A 17,170-nucleotide genomic window follows, 5' to 3' on the forward strand; every position below is an offset into this window, starting at 1 on the left:
AACCCCCCTCCTCTCCACACAGCCCCTCCTCCCCACAACCTCTCCACACAGCCCCCTCCTCCCAGGGCCCCTGTCTCCCTGGGGATATGAACCTCTGTCCTCCATCCTTGTCCCTTCAGACCGGATATGGTGCCGCCGGGCTGAGGGTGCCTCAAGTGTGTGCCCCATTTCCCCCTGAGAGCACCTTGTGTGTTTGAGGGTCAGAGCTGCCGTTTGAGGGGTGCCGGGGGCTCATGGTGGGGCCCAAGGCTGTCTCTGCAGGGGCCCGGCCAGGGCAGGTTGATGCCTTCGGGCGCCCCTGGGGCTCCGTCTGGAGAGGGCTGGGCCGAGGTGCACAGATGCCCCAGCCTCCGGGTTCCCTGTTCCTGGTGAGGCCTGGGTGGAAATGAGGGCTTTGGGGAGCAGGGCCCCACTGGAGGCGCGGCCCCCTTGGGACAAACGTTGGGCTTTTCTGAGTCCGAGTGAGTGGAAGACTAGCCGCACCCGCAGGCAGGCCCAGGTGGGCCGAACGCTCTTCCCCACCAGCCAGGCCCCACTCTGTGGGCTGGAAACTCCGTAACAGGCACCTGTGCGTCCTCCGAGGCCTGCACCACCCACCTCATTTCCCAGCCGGGGAACCGTGCAGTGACCTCAGTGTGGAAACGACAGGAACTTGGGGCCGAGCCTCAGGAATGGTGGCTGCAAAGGCCCCCCCAAATCCCTGGGGTGCCTCCACTTCCCCATGTGACAGAGCTCCCTGCCGCCTCTTCCCGCCTCAGCGGCCCTTATGCCCCACGGGCGAGAGACGGGCGTGGTGGCTCCGGGACCCTGGCCCATGACTGCAGGTCCCCAGGCAGCCACGTCTGGGCCCCGGCGTACCTCTTCGTGAGCCTGGGACCCAGGTGTGAGGGGCGGCCCGGGGCCGGGACAGAGTCACTGATGCCAAAGGGCGCTTGGAGACCTCGCGGGCACTGGCGGGTCTGATGGTCGTCGTTGGTGCCCGAGCGATTTCTGCAATTCATCCTCTGGGCAGCCCTGCGGGCTCTCACTTCCCCGGTAACACCGGGTTCTTCTCCTGTTTATCGTTATTTAGGCTTGAGCAGTTCCTGCCTCTAGCTTTTTCAGATTTGGTCCGGGAGCCGAGGCACTTCGGGCTGTTCCCAAGTGATCCCTGTTTCATTTTAGGCGAGTTTTAAGGAGTCCTACATGGCTACATTTTATGAATTCTTCAACGAGCAGAAATACGCTGATGCGGTGAAGAACGTAAGTGTCGACTCCCCGCCCGACAGCCGGTGCTGTGCCCAGGAGACAGAGCTGCTCTTTTAAAATTGAGATGGAACCCACATGGCACAGACTTGGCCATCAGTGATTTTAAACAATAAGGGCGTTCGGTGCCTTCACAGTGCTGCCCAGACAGCCCTGTCCCAAGTCCTGAGACACCTCCTTCTCCGGCAGTCGATAAACTCTTTGGTGTGACCACCTTTGGGGCCAGGAAGGGGCCCTCGCCCATCTCGTTCTGTGTCTGAGACTCCCAGGCAAGGGCGCGTCCCACCTCAGTGTGTGTGGCGGCTGGACTCATTCCAGGCTGCAGTCATGGAGCCCTGGGGCGGCAGACTCAGTGTCAGGAACACCGTGCATGGGGGACCTCCAGACCGCAGGGCTCTGCTCCTCCCCACAGTCAGGGACCCATGGGCCTCGCTGCCGGGACCCAGATTCCCCACTTAGAGTCCCCTCTGGGCGGCCTCTGGAGATGCAGGTTGATCCCCAGGTGTTGCCTGAGCTTCTCACCAGAGATCTCCCTGGCAGAGCCTGGGCTGGGGTGGCACAGTGGGGGGCAGAGCCGGGGCTGGGGTGGCACAGTGGGGGGCAGAGGCCCCTCGGCCTCAGGGAAGGACTTCCCCAAATTCTGTCTCCACTGGCATCAGAAAGGAGGCAGTCGCCGCCAACGCTGTTGTCATGAGAGCCGTGCGCGTCGAATGTGTGGCTTCCTCCCCGTGATCCGATTTCTTCCTGTTTCAGTTCTTGGATCTGATTTCGTCCTCGGGGAGAAGAGATCCCAAGAGTGTCGAGCAGCCCATCCTGCTTAAAGAAGGGTAAGGTGGTGTCCGGCAGGGCAGGAGGGGAGAAAGGGATGGGGGCCCCAGTCCCCCAAGCACCCAGCACATTCCAGAAGGTTCCCTAGTCGGGGGCAGCCTCCTCCCTTGCTGGCCAGCAGCCTTGCGATTTCTGTACCACTGGCCGCCTCGTCCACACCCACGCTTGGGCCGGCCTTCCCTCCAGGGGATCCAGGGTCAGAGGGGACGGCCCTGGGAGCCTGGCCCCTGTGCCTTCAGCCTGGGACTCCTCCACCGCCTTCTCGCTGACTTTGGACGGGGTCGTCTGTGCTCCACAGCCACCCCATGTTTCTGGCACAGGCCCGTCCCCCCTGGACCTCCACCCAGCGGACCCTGGAGCGTCAGAGCCCATCACCCTTCCTTACATAGATGTTGACACGTCTGCCCATTTCCACCAATCCCGTCCTGTGCCCTGGCTCCTGCTCCTGGTCAGGGCTTTGCGCTGCTTGGTGTCCCATGCACCTGTATTTTTATGTGTTTGCACACACGTTAGGGGCACAAATGCAGTTGTATTGGACGGGGCTTCGAGTGTAACCGTCACCTGAACGGACACTTTGCGCCCACTGAGTAATTTCTCGTTCCTCTCCCGCTCCCGCCTCCCACCCTTCCGAGGCCTCAGTGCATGTCCCAGAGCGCCCCGCCCTGCCATGTTTACTCCCACGTACCAGTGAGAACAAGGGGCGTTTGGCTTTTCGTTTCTGAGTCATCTCCCTTAAGATAACAACCTCACGCTCCATTCATGTTGCTGGAAAACATACGATTTCCTTCTTCTTGACAGCAGAGTAGCATGTCGTGGTGTATTTATGCCACATTTTGTCGCTCGTTGGTGGACACGTGGATTCCGTGTCTCTGCTATTGTGAGGGGTTCAGTGGGAAATGTACGTGTGCACGTGTCTTTTTGGTAATTGCTCCTCCTTTGTGTGGGATTGCTGGATCGAATGGCGGCTCTGCTTTTAGCTCTTTGAGAAATCTCCGTGGGTTTCCTTAAGCACTAATTTCCATTCCCCACAGCGTGCAGGTGCTCGCATCCTCCACAGCCCTGACAGCATCTGTCATTCTTCAGCATTTGATTTGATCACAGCCATTCTGCCTGGCATGAGCTGGGGTCAGGTGGCTCCGTTCTGCCTGGCATGAGCTGGGGCCGCAGGCAGCTTTGTTCTGCCTGACGTGAGCTGGGATCAGGTGGCTCCGTCTGCTGTGAGCGAGGGTTGCAGGAGGCTCTGTTCTGCCTGGCGTGAGCTGGGGTTGCAGGATGCTCTGTTCTGCCTGGCGTGAGGTAGGGGTCAGGCGGCTCTGATTGTCATTCCTCAGGTTTTATATCGTTTGCTTTTTAGCTATTTGTCTTTTTCTGAAAAATGTCTATTCCTGTCCTTTGACCACTTTTAAATGGGTTATTTATTTATTTATTGGTAAGCTGTTTGAGTTCCTTCTGAATTGTGGCTATTGGTCCCCTGTTGGATCTGTAGTTTGCAAATATCTTCCCATTCTGCAGGTTGTCTGTTTGCGTTGTTGGTTATTTATTTTGCTGTGCAGAAGCTGTTTAGTTTAATTAAGTCCCGTTTGTCTATTTTTGTGGATACTCTGTCAGAGCCGTCTGCTCAAACCTGGGACATCCCTGGGTCACTGGTGGACCATACCCCGGTGGCAGCATTACTTATGTTGCTATTTTTCTTAAAATCACTTTCATTTAACTTCATCATATATTAACCAATAGCATTTGTAATACACACATTTCATGTTAGAAATGCAAAATGTTTGCTCTTTGGTGCCATAAGGAAAAATTAGCATTTAGACAAAAGTTCTTTTAGCGAGGCAATTTTACTTTCTGCAGAAAGAGTGTCCCGTGCAGATGGAATAATGGCGAGGGCACACACAGAATAAAGAGATGCCAGAATATTGATTCCTTACGCATGAGGTGCTGTTGTGTGTCCTGTCTCCATTGGCTGGAGCCAGACCTCACAATCTACATTACAACCTGACTGGCTAATAATTTAAAACTTTTTTTAAATAGGTAGAAAAATAATAATATTTTTAAATAAGGAAGGGGCATAGGCTGTGAGCTGGGATGTGCCTATTAGTATGTCTAACACAAACATCTTGGTTAAGGTACAAGGACACAGAATGTATTACGAGCCTGTGGGCATGTCCAGCAGCTACATAGGATAGAGCTTAATTAACAAAGAGTTATTAGCACAAAGCAAGGAGACTTGAAGGAAGTTAGCTTTAAAAGAAACCATTATTTCTAACATGATTTATTCTTTAACAAGATGCTTTGAGGAGGAACTTTTTACTTTCTACATTTCATAAATTCACAACTTTCAAAGCAACAAATATTCATCCTATAATCCCTAAAGCAATACAGCACACTCAGGTCTTGTGTGCCTGACGCTGAGAAGCTGCTGTAGATACAGGTTCAAGGACAAGCGCCTCCCAGGTACCCTGGATGCAGCTGAGGCTCCACCAGCTCCTTCCAGCAGCTGCACCACCTGAGACTCAGGCCAAGGTTTGGGTCCATCAGGACCCTCGAGTTTCCAGCCCCTAGATCAGCCTCTCCTCCGGCACCGCAGCTCTGTCACGTCCTCAAACCCAGGGCCACCCTTGGTTGTGCAAGCGTGGGCCGTCCTGAGGCCTCGGTTCTGCTGTCCCAGCCCTTGGTGGCAGGTGTGTCTGGCCATGTTCGTCCATGTGTGGAGGTGGTGATGACCATGTTTCCTGAGGGCTCACTCTGTGCTCCCACACCTCTGTCGTCTCTTGGGGCTGTGTGTCCTCACCCACAGGGACACAGGACCGGGGACGGGGCCTCTGCAGTGCGGTCTGTGTTTGCTGAGTTGAGTTGGCCGTGGCTGTGCGGGGCTGAGTTGCTTTCAGCCTGAGGCTTCCGGCTCAGCTGTGGCTCCTGCCTCCCCGTCCCACACACGGTGGTCCCGGTTAGAAAACTGACTCCTGGAGAGCCAGACGCCCAGACCAGAGCTATGCAGTGAGGAGGCACTACTACTCAAATCTAACTGCTGCGTGGTCCAGAGTCTTGTCAGAGGTGTCCTCTTGCCCTCAAGGAGGCCGGCACCCCGTGGAGCTCCTGGTCCCCCCAACACATCTGTGTGGGCTCCGCCCTGCACGTCCGGCTGCGTCCGCTGGTCCTCCACAGCCTCCGGGGCTGACTTCCTGTCTGCAAATCCCTGGAACGAACGGCGTTCTGCATCCGCTGGTTGTGAACTGTGCTGTCCCGGTGGCTCCCAGCAGCTTCCACACCCTCCTGTGTGCATCTGCAGCTCTCTGGCCACATCTGACTGTGTGGTTGCCCAAAGCCCCTCATTCCGATTTCTGAGTGTTTGTGCGTCTACCCTGCCCACCTCCCCATCCTGTCTCTCCAGTTTGGCTCCTCCTCCTCAGCTTCCACCTCTGTCCTCCAGTCAATCTGTCCAGCCACTTTCTTCTCCTCCAGCTCGGCCACCGGTTCTGGTCAGGGGCCCCGCCCGGCGGTGAAGGCTGAGACTCGGAGGGCCCTGGGCTGCCAGGAGGGCGTTGGAGGACCCTGCCTGGGTCCAGGCCTAAGGTCGTCCTCGCTGAGGCCTTGCATCCTTGGTGACCGTCCTATCTCCAGCTCCCCACATTTCCTGAGGATGTGGCCCAGTGGCGCCTTCTGCCACAGCAGGGCTGGTCCTGACGGGGGCAGGTTTGGTCTGGCAGAGGCACCAGGGCGCGACTCCTGCACACCACAGGTGTGGGTTTTGTGGGCGTCTGCTGCCCGCCCTGCCCCGAGCCCGCTGCCCACCCTGAGCCCGCTGCCCACCCTGACCCCAACCCCTGACCCCGAGCCCACGGCCTCGGGTCCTCCGTGGGAGCATCGCGTTGGCGTTTCCGGCGGCACCGCTGTTGAAAGTTCAGTGTGGGAGGCGGGAGGGTTGGAGATCTCCTGAAACCTGGTGCCATCACCAACTGGTGACTCAAAGCAGTCAGTGCTCAACTTTTCAAAGGAGAGGCATTGCCTTCCAATTTTAATGTCATCACTCGGAGTAAAATGATAAGATACTGAAAATCCACCGCCCGCCTCAGGTCTCAGAACACAGAATGTTGGGGGATGTGGCTTTGCGCCTGTGCAGGGAGGCGGCTGAGGCCTGGATCCCAGCCCTGTGCTCTTCACACAGGCTCATGATCAAGAGGGCGCAAGGACGGAAGCGCTTTGGGATGAAGAATTTTAAGAAGAGATGGTTTCGCTTGACCAACCATGAATTTACCTACCATAAAAGCAAAGGTAAGGAGCAAGGCCGCGTTCCTGGGCTCCCGCTGGAGCGTGCTGGGCCCTGGGACTGAGTCTGCTTTTCCGGGGGAGAACGGAGGGGAGGAAGGATTTGGTGCTGCCGGCAGAGCCTGGGGTCGCAGTGGCCCAGAGCCCTCTGCTTGCGGCTCTGCCTTCAAAGATCCCTGAAGGGGTCTTTCAGACCTGCTGCTGGAAAGTGAGGGAAACCTGCTTCCCCAGAGAACCAGTAAACACAGAGCCGACCGCATCAGTAAGGTGCTTTTCCATCCACGTCCCTTCCTCCTCTGGTTGCCTCGTCACGGCCAGGGTGCTGCTCCCCGGAGATAGACGGGGCTTCCCACCACCTCCTGCCCCCGCTGTCAGATCTGCTGGCTCAGATCTGGATTAGGAAATATCGAGCCGTTTCTCCCTACGAGAACGGGGACATGTTCTGGGGACAGAGCCTGAGGCCACGGCAGCGGTGAGGATGCGAGGACCGGGTGGGTCCCAGGCCCCCTCAGCCTCCGCACCTGCGGCCTGTCAGTGATTCAGCCATCACGCCCAAGGAGAGGAACGTGGGGCACCTCCTCGTGCTCGGGGCACCCCAGCAGAGAACCCCCAGCAGAGGCCCCTGAGCTGAGATTCCCCCCAACCGGCAGAGACCCCAGCAGAGAACCCCGGCAGAGCACCCCCTGGCAGAGACCCCTCAGCTCCACCCATACCCCAGCCGGGACAGCAGGGGCTGCACCTGCCAACAGCCCCTCCCTGCCACAGGGGACCAGCCTCTCTACAGCATTCCCATCGAGAACATCCTGGCAGTGGAGAAGCTGGAGGAGGAGTCTTTCAAAATGAAAAACGTGAGTGTGGTGCCCCCAAGCCTCTCTTTTGGGTTGAGGGCTGGCCAGGTTTTCTCTGCTCTCTTCCCGTGCCTGGCCCAGGGCTCACCCTTCCCCACCCTCCGCACTCCAGGCTTCTCAGTCTCCGTGTTACTGGGGGTGCTCACCAGGTGCTGGAGAGTTTGTGTCGGAATCTTGGATCAAAGGAGCCACACTCTCTGTGTCCGGGGTCACCAGGGTGGGGTGGAACCTGCCAGAAGGTGGGGCCTGAGCTGCTCCAGGGGACGTCCCCCGCAGAGTCCCCAAGGTCAAGGTGCCCTCGTCCAAGACATCCCAGAAGCAGGCTTGGGACCGTCTGGAATTTCTTTTGGAAGCTTTTTTATTTTGATATAATTTTGGATTTATAGAAGTTGCATGAGTAGAACAAGTACTTTCCACACACACTTGACCCAGACCCACCTGTGGCCTCGTTCCCCAGTCACATTCATTCCTTCTCCCTCCACGGGTCCTGCCCGTGCTTTTCTTTTTTTTTTTTTGAGACGGAGTCTCGCTCTGTCGCCCAGGCTGGAGTGCGGTGGCACAATCTCAGCTCACTGCAAGCTCCGCTTCCTGGGTTCACGCCATTCTCCTGCCTCAGCCTCCCGAGTAGCTGGGACTACAGGCGCCCGCCACCACGCCCGGCTAATTTTTTATATTTTTAGTAGAGACAGGGTTTCACCGTGTTAGCCAGGATGGTCTCGATCTCCTGACCTCGTGATCTGCCCACCTCGGTCTCCCAAAGTGCTGGGATTACAGGCGTGAGCCACCGCGCCCGGCCCTGCCCGTGCTTTTCTGAACGGTATCAATGCTTCTGAGTGTTTCCCACAGCGCAGACCCCGAAACCACAGCAGCCGCCCATCGTGCGTCACCAGCGCAGCCACGTTTGCGTTTGCCGCTGTCTGGTCCCGTTCCTCCGGCTGTGGTTTCTTCCCCTCCGGATGTAGTCCGCACTGCATTCTGTTGCTTCTCAGTCTGGCCGACTGGACACTCCCAGCCTTTCTTTGTGTGTCATGGCCTTGGCATTTTTGAGGCGTGCAGGCCTTCGGTTTTGTGGACGTCCCTCCCTGTGAGTTTGTCGATGTGCCGACGTGGCAGGTTCTGATGATACGTTTTTGGCAGGAATCCCCTAGAGGTGTCCATGACGTCGCCATTGTGTGGTGGCTCCCAGAGTCGGCCGCTGGCCACGTTCTCCCCGGTGCCTCCCAGTCGGCCGCTGGCCACGTTCTCCCCAGTGCCTCCCAGAGTCGGCCACTGACCACGTTCTCCCCGGTGACTCAGTGACCCCGCCGTCTGTGCCATCCTGAGGCTGACCCTGTACCCTGACACGTGCTGTCTGGGACAAGCTTTCTGTGCCCCGACTGCAGCATCAGGGCCAGAGAACGGTTGCAGGGAAGGCACAGTCCCTAGGCCTCGTGCCAAAGTCAACGCACGTTCCTTACCATGGGCGGGATTCTGCTAGCGTGTTATTCACGGGCAGTCCAGACAGATCCCGCAAAAGGCCTAAGTTTGTAGAGTAATTTGAAGAGGAGGGTGTGGGAAGAGGAGGGTTGGGAAGAGGGGGTGGTGGGAAGAGGAGGGTGTGGGTTCAATGCCTGTGACTGAGGGGATGGCCGGGACCCGGCCCTGAGACCATCCCTCGGAGGCAGCAGTGTGGAAATGTCCTGGAAGCACCTCCAGCCTTCACATAGATTCCCGATAATTCCCTAGTTTCAGCCGCCTGTTCCCAGCTGTTCATTCCCTCTGACTTCCTCAGAGCCCGATTCCCCTGGGGCCACTGCCAGGCCAGACTCTCACCCGCTGGGGAAACCTTTCTGAAGGCTGCTCCTGGAGGCAGGACCAAGCCTGGGGTGATGGCCAGGATGCCCTCCATGGGGATCACAGCCATGCATGGGGGTGTCCAGTCTGAGACCTGCACACGTGTGCTGGGTGCAAGGCAGGTGGCTCCTGGCCTCTGTAAATCAGACCTCAGCTGTTCACCAGAAACCTGGAGCCCAAATCCTCCCCAGACCAGTGCAGAAGGCCTGTCCGCTAGAGAGGCCACCGTCCCCCTGGCTCCTGACTCAAGGGCAAGTCCCACATAAGAGGCCTCGCAGCCTCCAGTCGGCCTCCTACTCAGAAAACCTGTCTTCTGTGTGCAGCAGAGCCGGCTCCTTCTGCAAGCTTCTGACCTCCAATCCTAGGATCCCTGTCCCCCCTGCCCCAGGGTCCCCGTCCCTCTAATCCTAGGGCCTCTGTCACTCCTGCCCCAGGACCCCCATCCCTCCAATCACAGGACCCCTGTCCCACCTGCCCCAGGACCTTTGTGCCCCCCATTTCTTCTGCCTTCAACACTCTTTGCCCCCACCCCTGCTTTACTAACTTCGAGTCAGCCCCGACCGCAGCACCAGCACTACTCACTTCCAGCCCCTGCTGACACCTGCCTTTGTTAGTCTTTCTTGGTGGCTGCAGGTTCAGCAGAAACTCTAGGCCAGGCGTTGTCTCTGGGACCTAGGAGAGTGCTGGTGCTTGGTCATGTGTGTTGAATGAGTAGTAAATGGCAAAGGTTGTTGCTGCCCCAAGACGCTTCAAGAGAAAGCAGCCCCCTAACCCCAGCTGGGAGGAGGAGGAAGCACCCTGGGCTGGTCAGGTGGGAGAGGAGCTGAGCAGGTCGGGCCACCTGGGCTGACACCGCAGGAGCTCTGTGTGGATGGGACGCCTGGGGCCACCTGGGCTGACACCGCAGGAACTCCATGTGGATGGGACGCCTGCGGTCGGCTGCAGGAGGCCTCATGGGGGAGGAGCTGAGCAGGTCGGGCCACCTGGGCTGACGCCGCAGGAGCTCCGCGTGGATGGGACGCCTGCGGTCGGCTGCAGGAGGCCTCGTGGGGAGGCCACAGGGCCCCTCTTCTGCCTTTTGAGTGGAGACCTCCAAGGCTCCAGCACATAAAGCACCTTGGTCAAGCCGTTCCTGGCCACCCAGCCATGTCTCCAGCCACACCAGTTCTCACCTCCGTTCCCCACGGCCCCAGCTGTCAGGTTTAAGGGTGGCAAAGAGCTCCGCGCACCGCCCAGCCTTGGCCTCTTCTGGGGCTTAGAGCTCCAGGACGCCTGGGCCTGAGCACCCTCAGCGTCCCCTCTTACGGCTCCAGCGAGGACGGCCAGGTGCCTGGCAGACGCTTGCACGCGCTCATCCACGAGACCTCGTGTGCACTGTCCTGAGCCGGCCTGCGTCCTCAGATGTTCCAGGTCATCCAGCCGGAGCGTGCGCTGTACATCCAGGCCAACAACTGCGTGGAGGCCAAGGACTGGATCGACATTCTCACCAAAGTGAGCCAGTGCAACCAGAAGCGCCTCACTGTCTACCACCCGTCCGCCTACCTGAGCGGCCACTGGCTGTGCTGTAGGGCGCCCTCGGACTCAGCTCCAGGCTGCTCGCCCTGCACCGGGTAGGTCTGTGCCTCGGCGCCCGGCGTGTGCACTGTGCAGGAAATGTGGCCAAGGGGCCAAGTAGGGAGGGACCAGTGGACAGCGCATGTCTGCCTGTAAGCCGCAAATAAACGAGGCTGCACTCGCCTCGTCCCAGGAGCCTCCCACCCGAGGGGGCATCTGGGCCCAGTCTCTCGAAAGCTCTGTGCAGACTCGAGGGTGCTGCAGGCCTTCGAGGGTCCTCCTGAGGCCCTGCCCTGGGGGAGTGGGAGGTCAGGGTGAAGGGGGGCCCCCAGGCCGTGGCCATCCTGCTTCTCTGAGAGGAGCGTGGGAGTAAGCCCCTCGCTGAAAGCTTCATCTGGCCCAGGACACCCATCTTGATTCTGTGTGATGCAGCAGCCCGTTGTCTTCCCGGCCGCTCGTCAGCTGGGCCTCCGGCAGTTCCACAGGGACTAGGGTCATGTCTGCCGGTCCTAGAAGGAGGCCGGGGTGCCCGGCGTCCCCGGTTATGCTCCGTGAGATGCACCTCACTGTTGTCCTGGCCACATGGTGGCCTCACGTAAGGGCCTTGCAGGGGATGAACTGTGCTTCACACTGGGCCACTGTTCAATCCTCCCTCAGTCTCCAAGATGGGACCTTAGATCTGCTTCGTGGACACAGAGGCTGAAGCTCAGGAGGAAGGTCAGGATGCCGCCCAGGCATGCGTAGCCACTGCCCCAGGACCCCCAGGAGAGGCCAGCGCTCTCCTGTATCCTCGCAATCCTGGGAGAGCGGCAAGCATTGCAGCCTGGGGAGGAGAGGAAACCTGGCCCATCCCCAGCTGCAGCCGACCCTGCAGGGGACAGAGCCCCAGGAGGCTTCCTTCCAGGCCATTTCTCTCCATGAGAAAACGTCTGCCAAATTTGCTCGCTGCCTTGGCAGGTCTGTGGGTCCCAAGAGTCTCCAGCCGCCGAGGCCAGACAGCCCGGGAGCCTCCCCTGTCCCGCACACCCCGCCGGCCTCAGCTCTCCCAGCTTGGGGATGCTTTTTTAGTTTTATGCTTTTGAGACGGGATCTCGTTCTGTCGCCCAGGCTGGAGTGCAGTGGTGCAGTCTCAGGCCTCCACCTCCCAGGCTCAAGCCATCCTCCCACCTCAGCCTCCCAGGACCTGGGACTACAGGTGGGCTCCACCACTCCAGGCCAATTGTTTTAAGGTTTTTTGTAGAAACGAGGTTTCACCACGTTGCCCAGACTGGTCTCAAACTTCTGGGCTCAAGCAATCCTCCCACGTCACCTTCCCGAGTAGCTGGGACTACAGGCAGGCACCACCACGCCCAGCTCACTAAATTTTGTTTTTTGTAGAGACGGGGTCTCACTATGTTGTCCAAATCTCACTGTAAGGGTCTCCTGGTGTTGCCCAGGGTGGTCTTGTCTCAAACTCCTGGGCTCAAGCTATCCTTCTGTCTCGGCCTCCCAGAGTGCTGGGATTACCGACATGAACCCCCTGACTGGCCAGGAACGTGTTTTAATGTCAGTCACTTCATCTTCTTTTTTGCTTTTTTTTTTTTTTTTTTTTGATGATAAATGCATTTCATTATTTATTTAGATGTTTAAGCGCTCACCACTAAGTTTTTACAAACTGTTGAAGACTGACAATTATTTCTCACACGGAAGTATAACCGCCCATCCCCAGACAGCATAAATATGTGGTTGAACTAACATGAATAAATGACACCATTTTATCAATTACATAGTGAAACAAATGACCAAGGATCCGAATACTGAGCTACTCAGCTCAAAAGGCATATACAATATTGGACGTCTGTTCAGTTCATTGGCGGAAACCCACTTCTTTTTTTGCAAGAGAAGTTGGGAAGAAAAGGGAAAAGCTACCACACTTCAAACAAAAATAAGTTGGTAAAACAATTTCTAATCAGTATGGAAAAAATTACAGAAGCATCAGAAATTTTATGATTTAAGAATTGTTTTAGCTGTAATAAGAAGCGTTTCTGCTTTTTAAAAAGTATTTACTAAATTAAAGAGCATATTTCACACGTTCTGCACAAGGCAGAATTTGCTAAAAATAATTAACAGCCCCACGGATTCCTCTCAGGCCCTCCCTGTTGGTTGCACCTGAGTGCAAATGTTAAATTAACCGTGAGTCCCCTGTGTCTGAAGCCGTCAAAGACGTGCTTCTGTACAATGTAGATTTTCTTTTCTTTTCTTTTCTTTTTTTTTTTAGACAGAGTCTCGCTCTGTTGCCCAGGCTGGAGTGCAGTGGTGTGATCTCAGCTCACTGCAACCTCCACCTCCCGGGTTCAAGCGATTCTCCTTTCTCAGCCTCCCAAGTAGCTGGGATTATAGGTATATGCCACCACACCCGGCTAATTTTTATATTTTTAGTAGAGACAGAGTCTCACCATGTTGGCCAGGATGGTCTTGAACTCCTGACTTCAGATGATCCACCTGCCTCAGCCTCCCAAAAGTGTGGGGATTACAGGCGTGAGCCACCGCACCCGGCTTTGGAGTATTTTCATAATAAGACAAGTAAGATTTATTAAAAGACATGAGGCTGGGCTCGGTGGCTCACTCCTATAATCCCAGCACTTTGGTAGGTCGAGGCAGGTGGATCACCTGAGGTCAGGAGTTCGAGACCAGCCTGGCCAACATGGTGAAACCCCATCTCCACTAGAAATACAAAAATTAGCCGGCATGGTGGTGGGGGCCTATGATCCCAGCTACTCGGGAGGCTGAGGCAGGAGAATCACTTAAACCTGGAAAGCAGAGGTTTCAGTGAGCTGAGATCGTGCCACTGCACTCCAGCCTGACGTGTGCTGGTGTGAACGTAGGAGAAGCGGACATAGAGTGAGCAGGGACATAACGGCACAGCCTCCTTCCGTGTTTGAAATGACTGAAGGAATAAACCACATGAGGTCTGGAGTGTTCATAGTTCCTGGGAATTTAGTTCTGTATGATACTAAAAATGTACAAGTATTACGCTGGGGATTTTGGCACCTAATCTTCCTAAATTTCTTATGTATTGAGAAGATTCTGGAGTAGGAATAGATTTAAACAAGACATAACTCGGTACAGCATGATTTCAGGAAAGGTCAGTTAGTACAAACGATAAGCACATTTTAAGTACTGAACAGCGAGGATCTTTTGCCAAGTGTCCAAATAGGCTGATGGTAACTGAAGCCGAGGTTGCCAGTTCGTTCCGGCTTGTGGCCGGCCTGGTGACACAGCTGTCCATGCTGCTGTGGACACCACTAGACTTGCTCAGCAAGCCAACACGCTGGCTGTGTACAGACGGACGGCAAATAGGTCCTGTCTCGAGTTTCACTTCCAACATTATCGTCTTCTTTCTTCAGTGACATTTTAAAAATTAATGTCGTTATTAAAAGCATCATTTAAATAAGTGTTTTTATCTTTCTATTCTTGATGTGTCTGGACAGCGGCCTCCCAGCCAACATCCAGCTGGACATTGACGGGGACCGTGAGACAGAGCGTATCTACTCCCTCTTCAACTCATACATGAGCAAGCTGGAGAAGATGCAGGGTGAGTGTGCCCGGCACACCAATCCGTGCAGCGAGGGGACGGCTGGCGAGGCCCTGGCCACAGGAGCATGCTGTGGGGTGAAAACCTGTGGTCTGAGCCTCTCGTGTAGTGTGGGCTCCGTGTAGTTGTGTTTGTAGCACGGATGGATGGATGCGAAAAGCTTTTAGCAGGGTAGGCAGCTATCTGGGGGACAGTTACCTTGATAACAGGTTCTATAGATAATTTTTAGATGGAATTTAACTTGTAACCTCTGTACTGCCAAATTTCTTTAGAGGACCCTATTTTTTCATTCCTTTGTGTTTTCCAGAGGGACAAATGCATGTGTGTGGACACATATGTTGAGTGTGCATGCATGTGTGCGGACACATACGAGATGTGCGCATATGTCTGGCATGTATGAGCTTGTGAATGTGTGGCCATGTGTGAGTGTGCATGAATGTGTGGACACATGAGTGTGTATGTGAATGTGGACACGTGAGTGTGCATATGTGGACGTGTGTGAGCATGCATGAATGTGTGGACGTGTGTGAGTGGATGTGTGGACACGTGTGTGTGCATGAATGTGTGGACATGTGTCAGTGTGTGTGAATGTGTGGACGTGTGTGAGTGCATGAATGTGTGGACATGTGTGAGCATGTGTGAATGTGGACATGTGTGAGTGTGCATTAGTATATGGACATGTGTGAGTGTGCGTGAATGTGTGGACGTGTGTGAGTGCATGAATGTGGACGTGTGAGCATGTGTGAATGTGGACATGTGAGTGTGCATGAATATGTGGACATGTGTGAGTGTGCATGAACGTGTGGACGTGTGAGTGTGCATGAATGTGTGGACACATGAGCATGCATGAATGTGGACACGTGAGTGTGCATGAGTATGTGGACCTGTGTTAGTGTGCATAAATGTGTGGACACGACATATAAGTGTGCATGAATGTGGACGTGTGAGTGTGCATGAATATGTGGATGTGTGAGTGTGCATGAATGTGCAGACACGTGTGTGAGTGCATGAATGTGTGGACATGTGTGAGTGTGTGGGAATGTGTGGACACATGTTTGAGCATGTGCGACTGTGTGGACACGACATGTATGAGTGTGTGTGAATGTGTGGACACATGAACGTGCATGCATTTGTGCATGTGTGGAAATGTGTGGGCACATGAGTGCATGCATGTCTTTGGGCACGTGTTTGAGCATGCATGTATGTGTGTGCACACATGCCATCTAATTCTGTAAAGCAATTCAGTGTCACAGATAATGATATTGTATATAGATTTGAAACAGTGCCAGGCACACCGTGTGTTTCAAATTTATTTGCAGTATCATTATCTGTGACATTGAATTGCTTTACAGAATTGAAATAGCAATCCAGGTAAGCCCAATTAGACAACATAGGGACAGTAGTTTGAGGTCCGTAATTCAGGAGAGGCAGAGACAAGAAGAGCCCACGGCGGGGGGCGGGGGTGCGAAGCAGCTGCGTTTGTTTCTGTGCTAGGGTCTGGGAGAACTCAGATCTGCTCTTGGAAATCACATGACAGGGCCCTTGAGTCCCACTCAGAATGGAGATGGAGCAGAATGGGCCCGGAGTTACGCCTGTTAGATTTTCTTCTTTTCATTCCCCTGATTTAGCCCAGAAGTGTCAAGTGTACCTTGGCCTGGAAATACGAGACCTGCCTGAGTGTCCATGCACCTGCCCATCTGTGAGCTTGGCCACGCCTGTTCTCCAGCCCCACATGCCCTGGGTGTACGTGGTTCCAGGCATACACACACACACAGGCATGTACACATGGATGCATAGCCATGTACACACGTTTCCAGCCATACATGCATGAAGTGAAGACACAGGTACATATGTGTGCAGACAAGCAAGGCAACAATATCTGCACACATGTGCAGTTGAACACAACACGCTCACATGTGCAGGCCCATGTGCAGGCATGCACACACATTCTCAGACAACCACACACGTACGCACTCGTGGGCCACCACCTACTACAGCGTCTTCTCCCCAGCAAGTGTGCCAGGTGCTGTCCCTGGGTCTGAGGTCCCACCAGGTGCTGTCCCTCGGTCTGAGGTCCCTCCAGGTGCTATCCCTGGGTCTGAGGTCCCTCCAGGTGCTGTCCCGGGTCTGAGGTCCCTGGATACTGTGCAGATGGCACAAGGCCTCAGGGTGGCCAAGACAGTGGGTCAGGCATCAGCTCGCCTCTTCCCAGCCCTCTCATAGAAGGAACCAACACAGCGGAGGCCAGAGTCGAGGAGCCTTGGAGAGGGTGAGGTCATCACACACAAGACCCAGGTTCTGAAAGATGCTGACCAGGCCCTCCATGATCAGCTTGCTGCATGCACCACTCTCCAACCTTGCTCAGCCCCTCCCAGGCCATGCACCCCACACCATAGCTCCAGCTCTTCCTTCCTCTGCCGGGAGCAGCCTTGCGCATCAGTCTGGCAGACCCTGTTTACCTTGGAAGTGTCCTCCCCCAGGCACTTCCCAGCCTCCCCATCCCCGTAGCCTAGTGTATTAGTTCTCACGTTGCTATGAAGAGCTCCCTGAGCCTGGGTAATTTATAAGGAAAAGAAGATTGATTGACTCACAGTTCTGCAGGCTGTACGGGAAGCATGGTTGGGGAGGCCTCAAGAAACTTTCGATCATGGTGGGAGGGCAAAGAGGAAGGAAGGAGGCACCTCCTACATGATGGGGGCAGGTGCCACACACGTCCAGACAACCAGACCTCGTGAGAACTCACTGTTACGAGAATAGCAATGGGGAAGTCCACCCCCATGATCCCCTCACCTCCCCCCAGGCCCCTCCTCCAACACTCGGGCTTCCAGTCTGACCTGAGATTTGGGTGGGGACACAAATCCAAACCACGTCACCTGGGATCACCTGTGTCACCAAAGTCACAACCATCTCCCATCTCCTCAGCTTCCACATGCAATGACCTTCCTGGGCCTGGCACAGAGGAAGTGCCTAGCACCTGGATGGGTGTGCTGGACAGATGGCCGGGCAGGCAGCTGAGTGGGTG

General features: G+C 55.6%; 1 protein-coding gene across 1 annotated transcript in view; it reads left to right on the forward strand.

The window, feature by feature from the left end:
* Positions 1 to 17,170, forward strand: part of RASA3 (RAS p21 protein activator 3) — an 80,196-nt gene that overhangs the window by 56,059 nt on the left and 6,967 nt on the right. The window contains exons 16-21 of the mRNA XM_017861827.1: positions 1,165 to 1,242; positions 1,999 to 2,072; positions 6,239 to 6,345; positions 7,105 to 7,187; positions 10,422 to 10,630; positions 14,045 to 14,148. Coding sequence (XP_017717316.1) covers positions 1,165 to 1,242; positions 1,999 to 2,072; positions 6,239 to 6,345; positions 7,105 to 7,187; positions 10,422 to 10,630; positions 14,045 to 14,148 — 655 coding nt within the window. The remainder of the gene's footprint in view (positions 1 to 1,164; positions 1,243 to 1,998; positions 2,073 to 6,238; positions 6,346 to 7,104; positions 7,188 to 10,421; positions 10,631 to 14,044; positions 14,149 to 17,170) is intronic.

The sequence above is a fragment of the Rhinopithecus bieti genome, unplaced genomic scaffold, assembly GCF_001698545.2.
Source record: "Rhinopithecus bieti isolate Rb0 unplaced genomic scaffold, ASM169854v2 scaffold_62034, whole genome shotgun sequence".
NCBI lineage: Eukaryota > Metazoa > Chordata > Mammalia > Primates > Cercopithecidae > Rhinopithecus > Rhinopithecus bieti.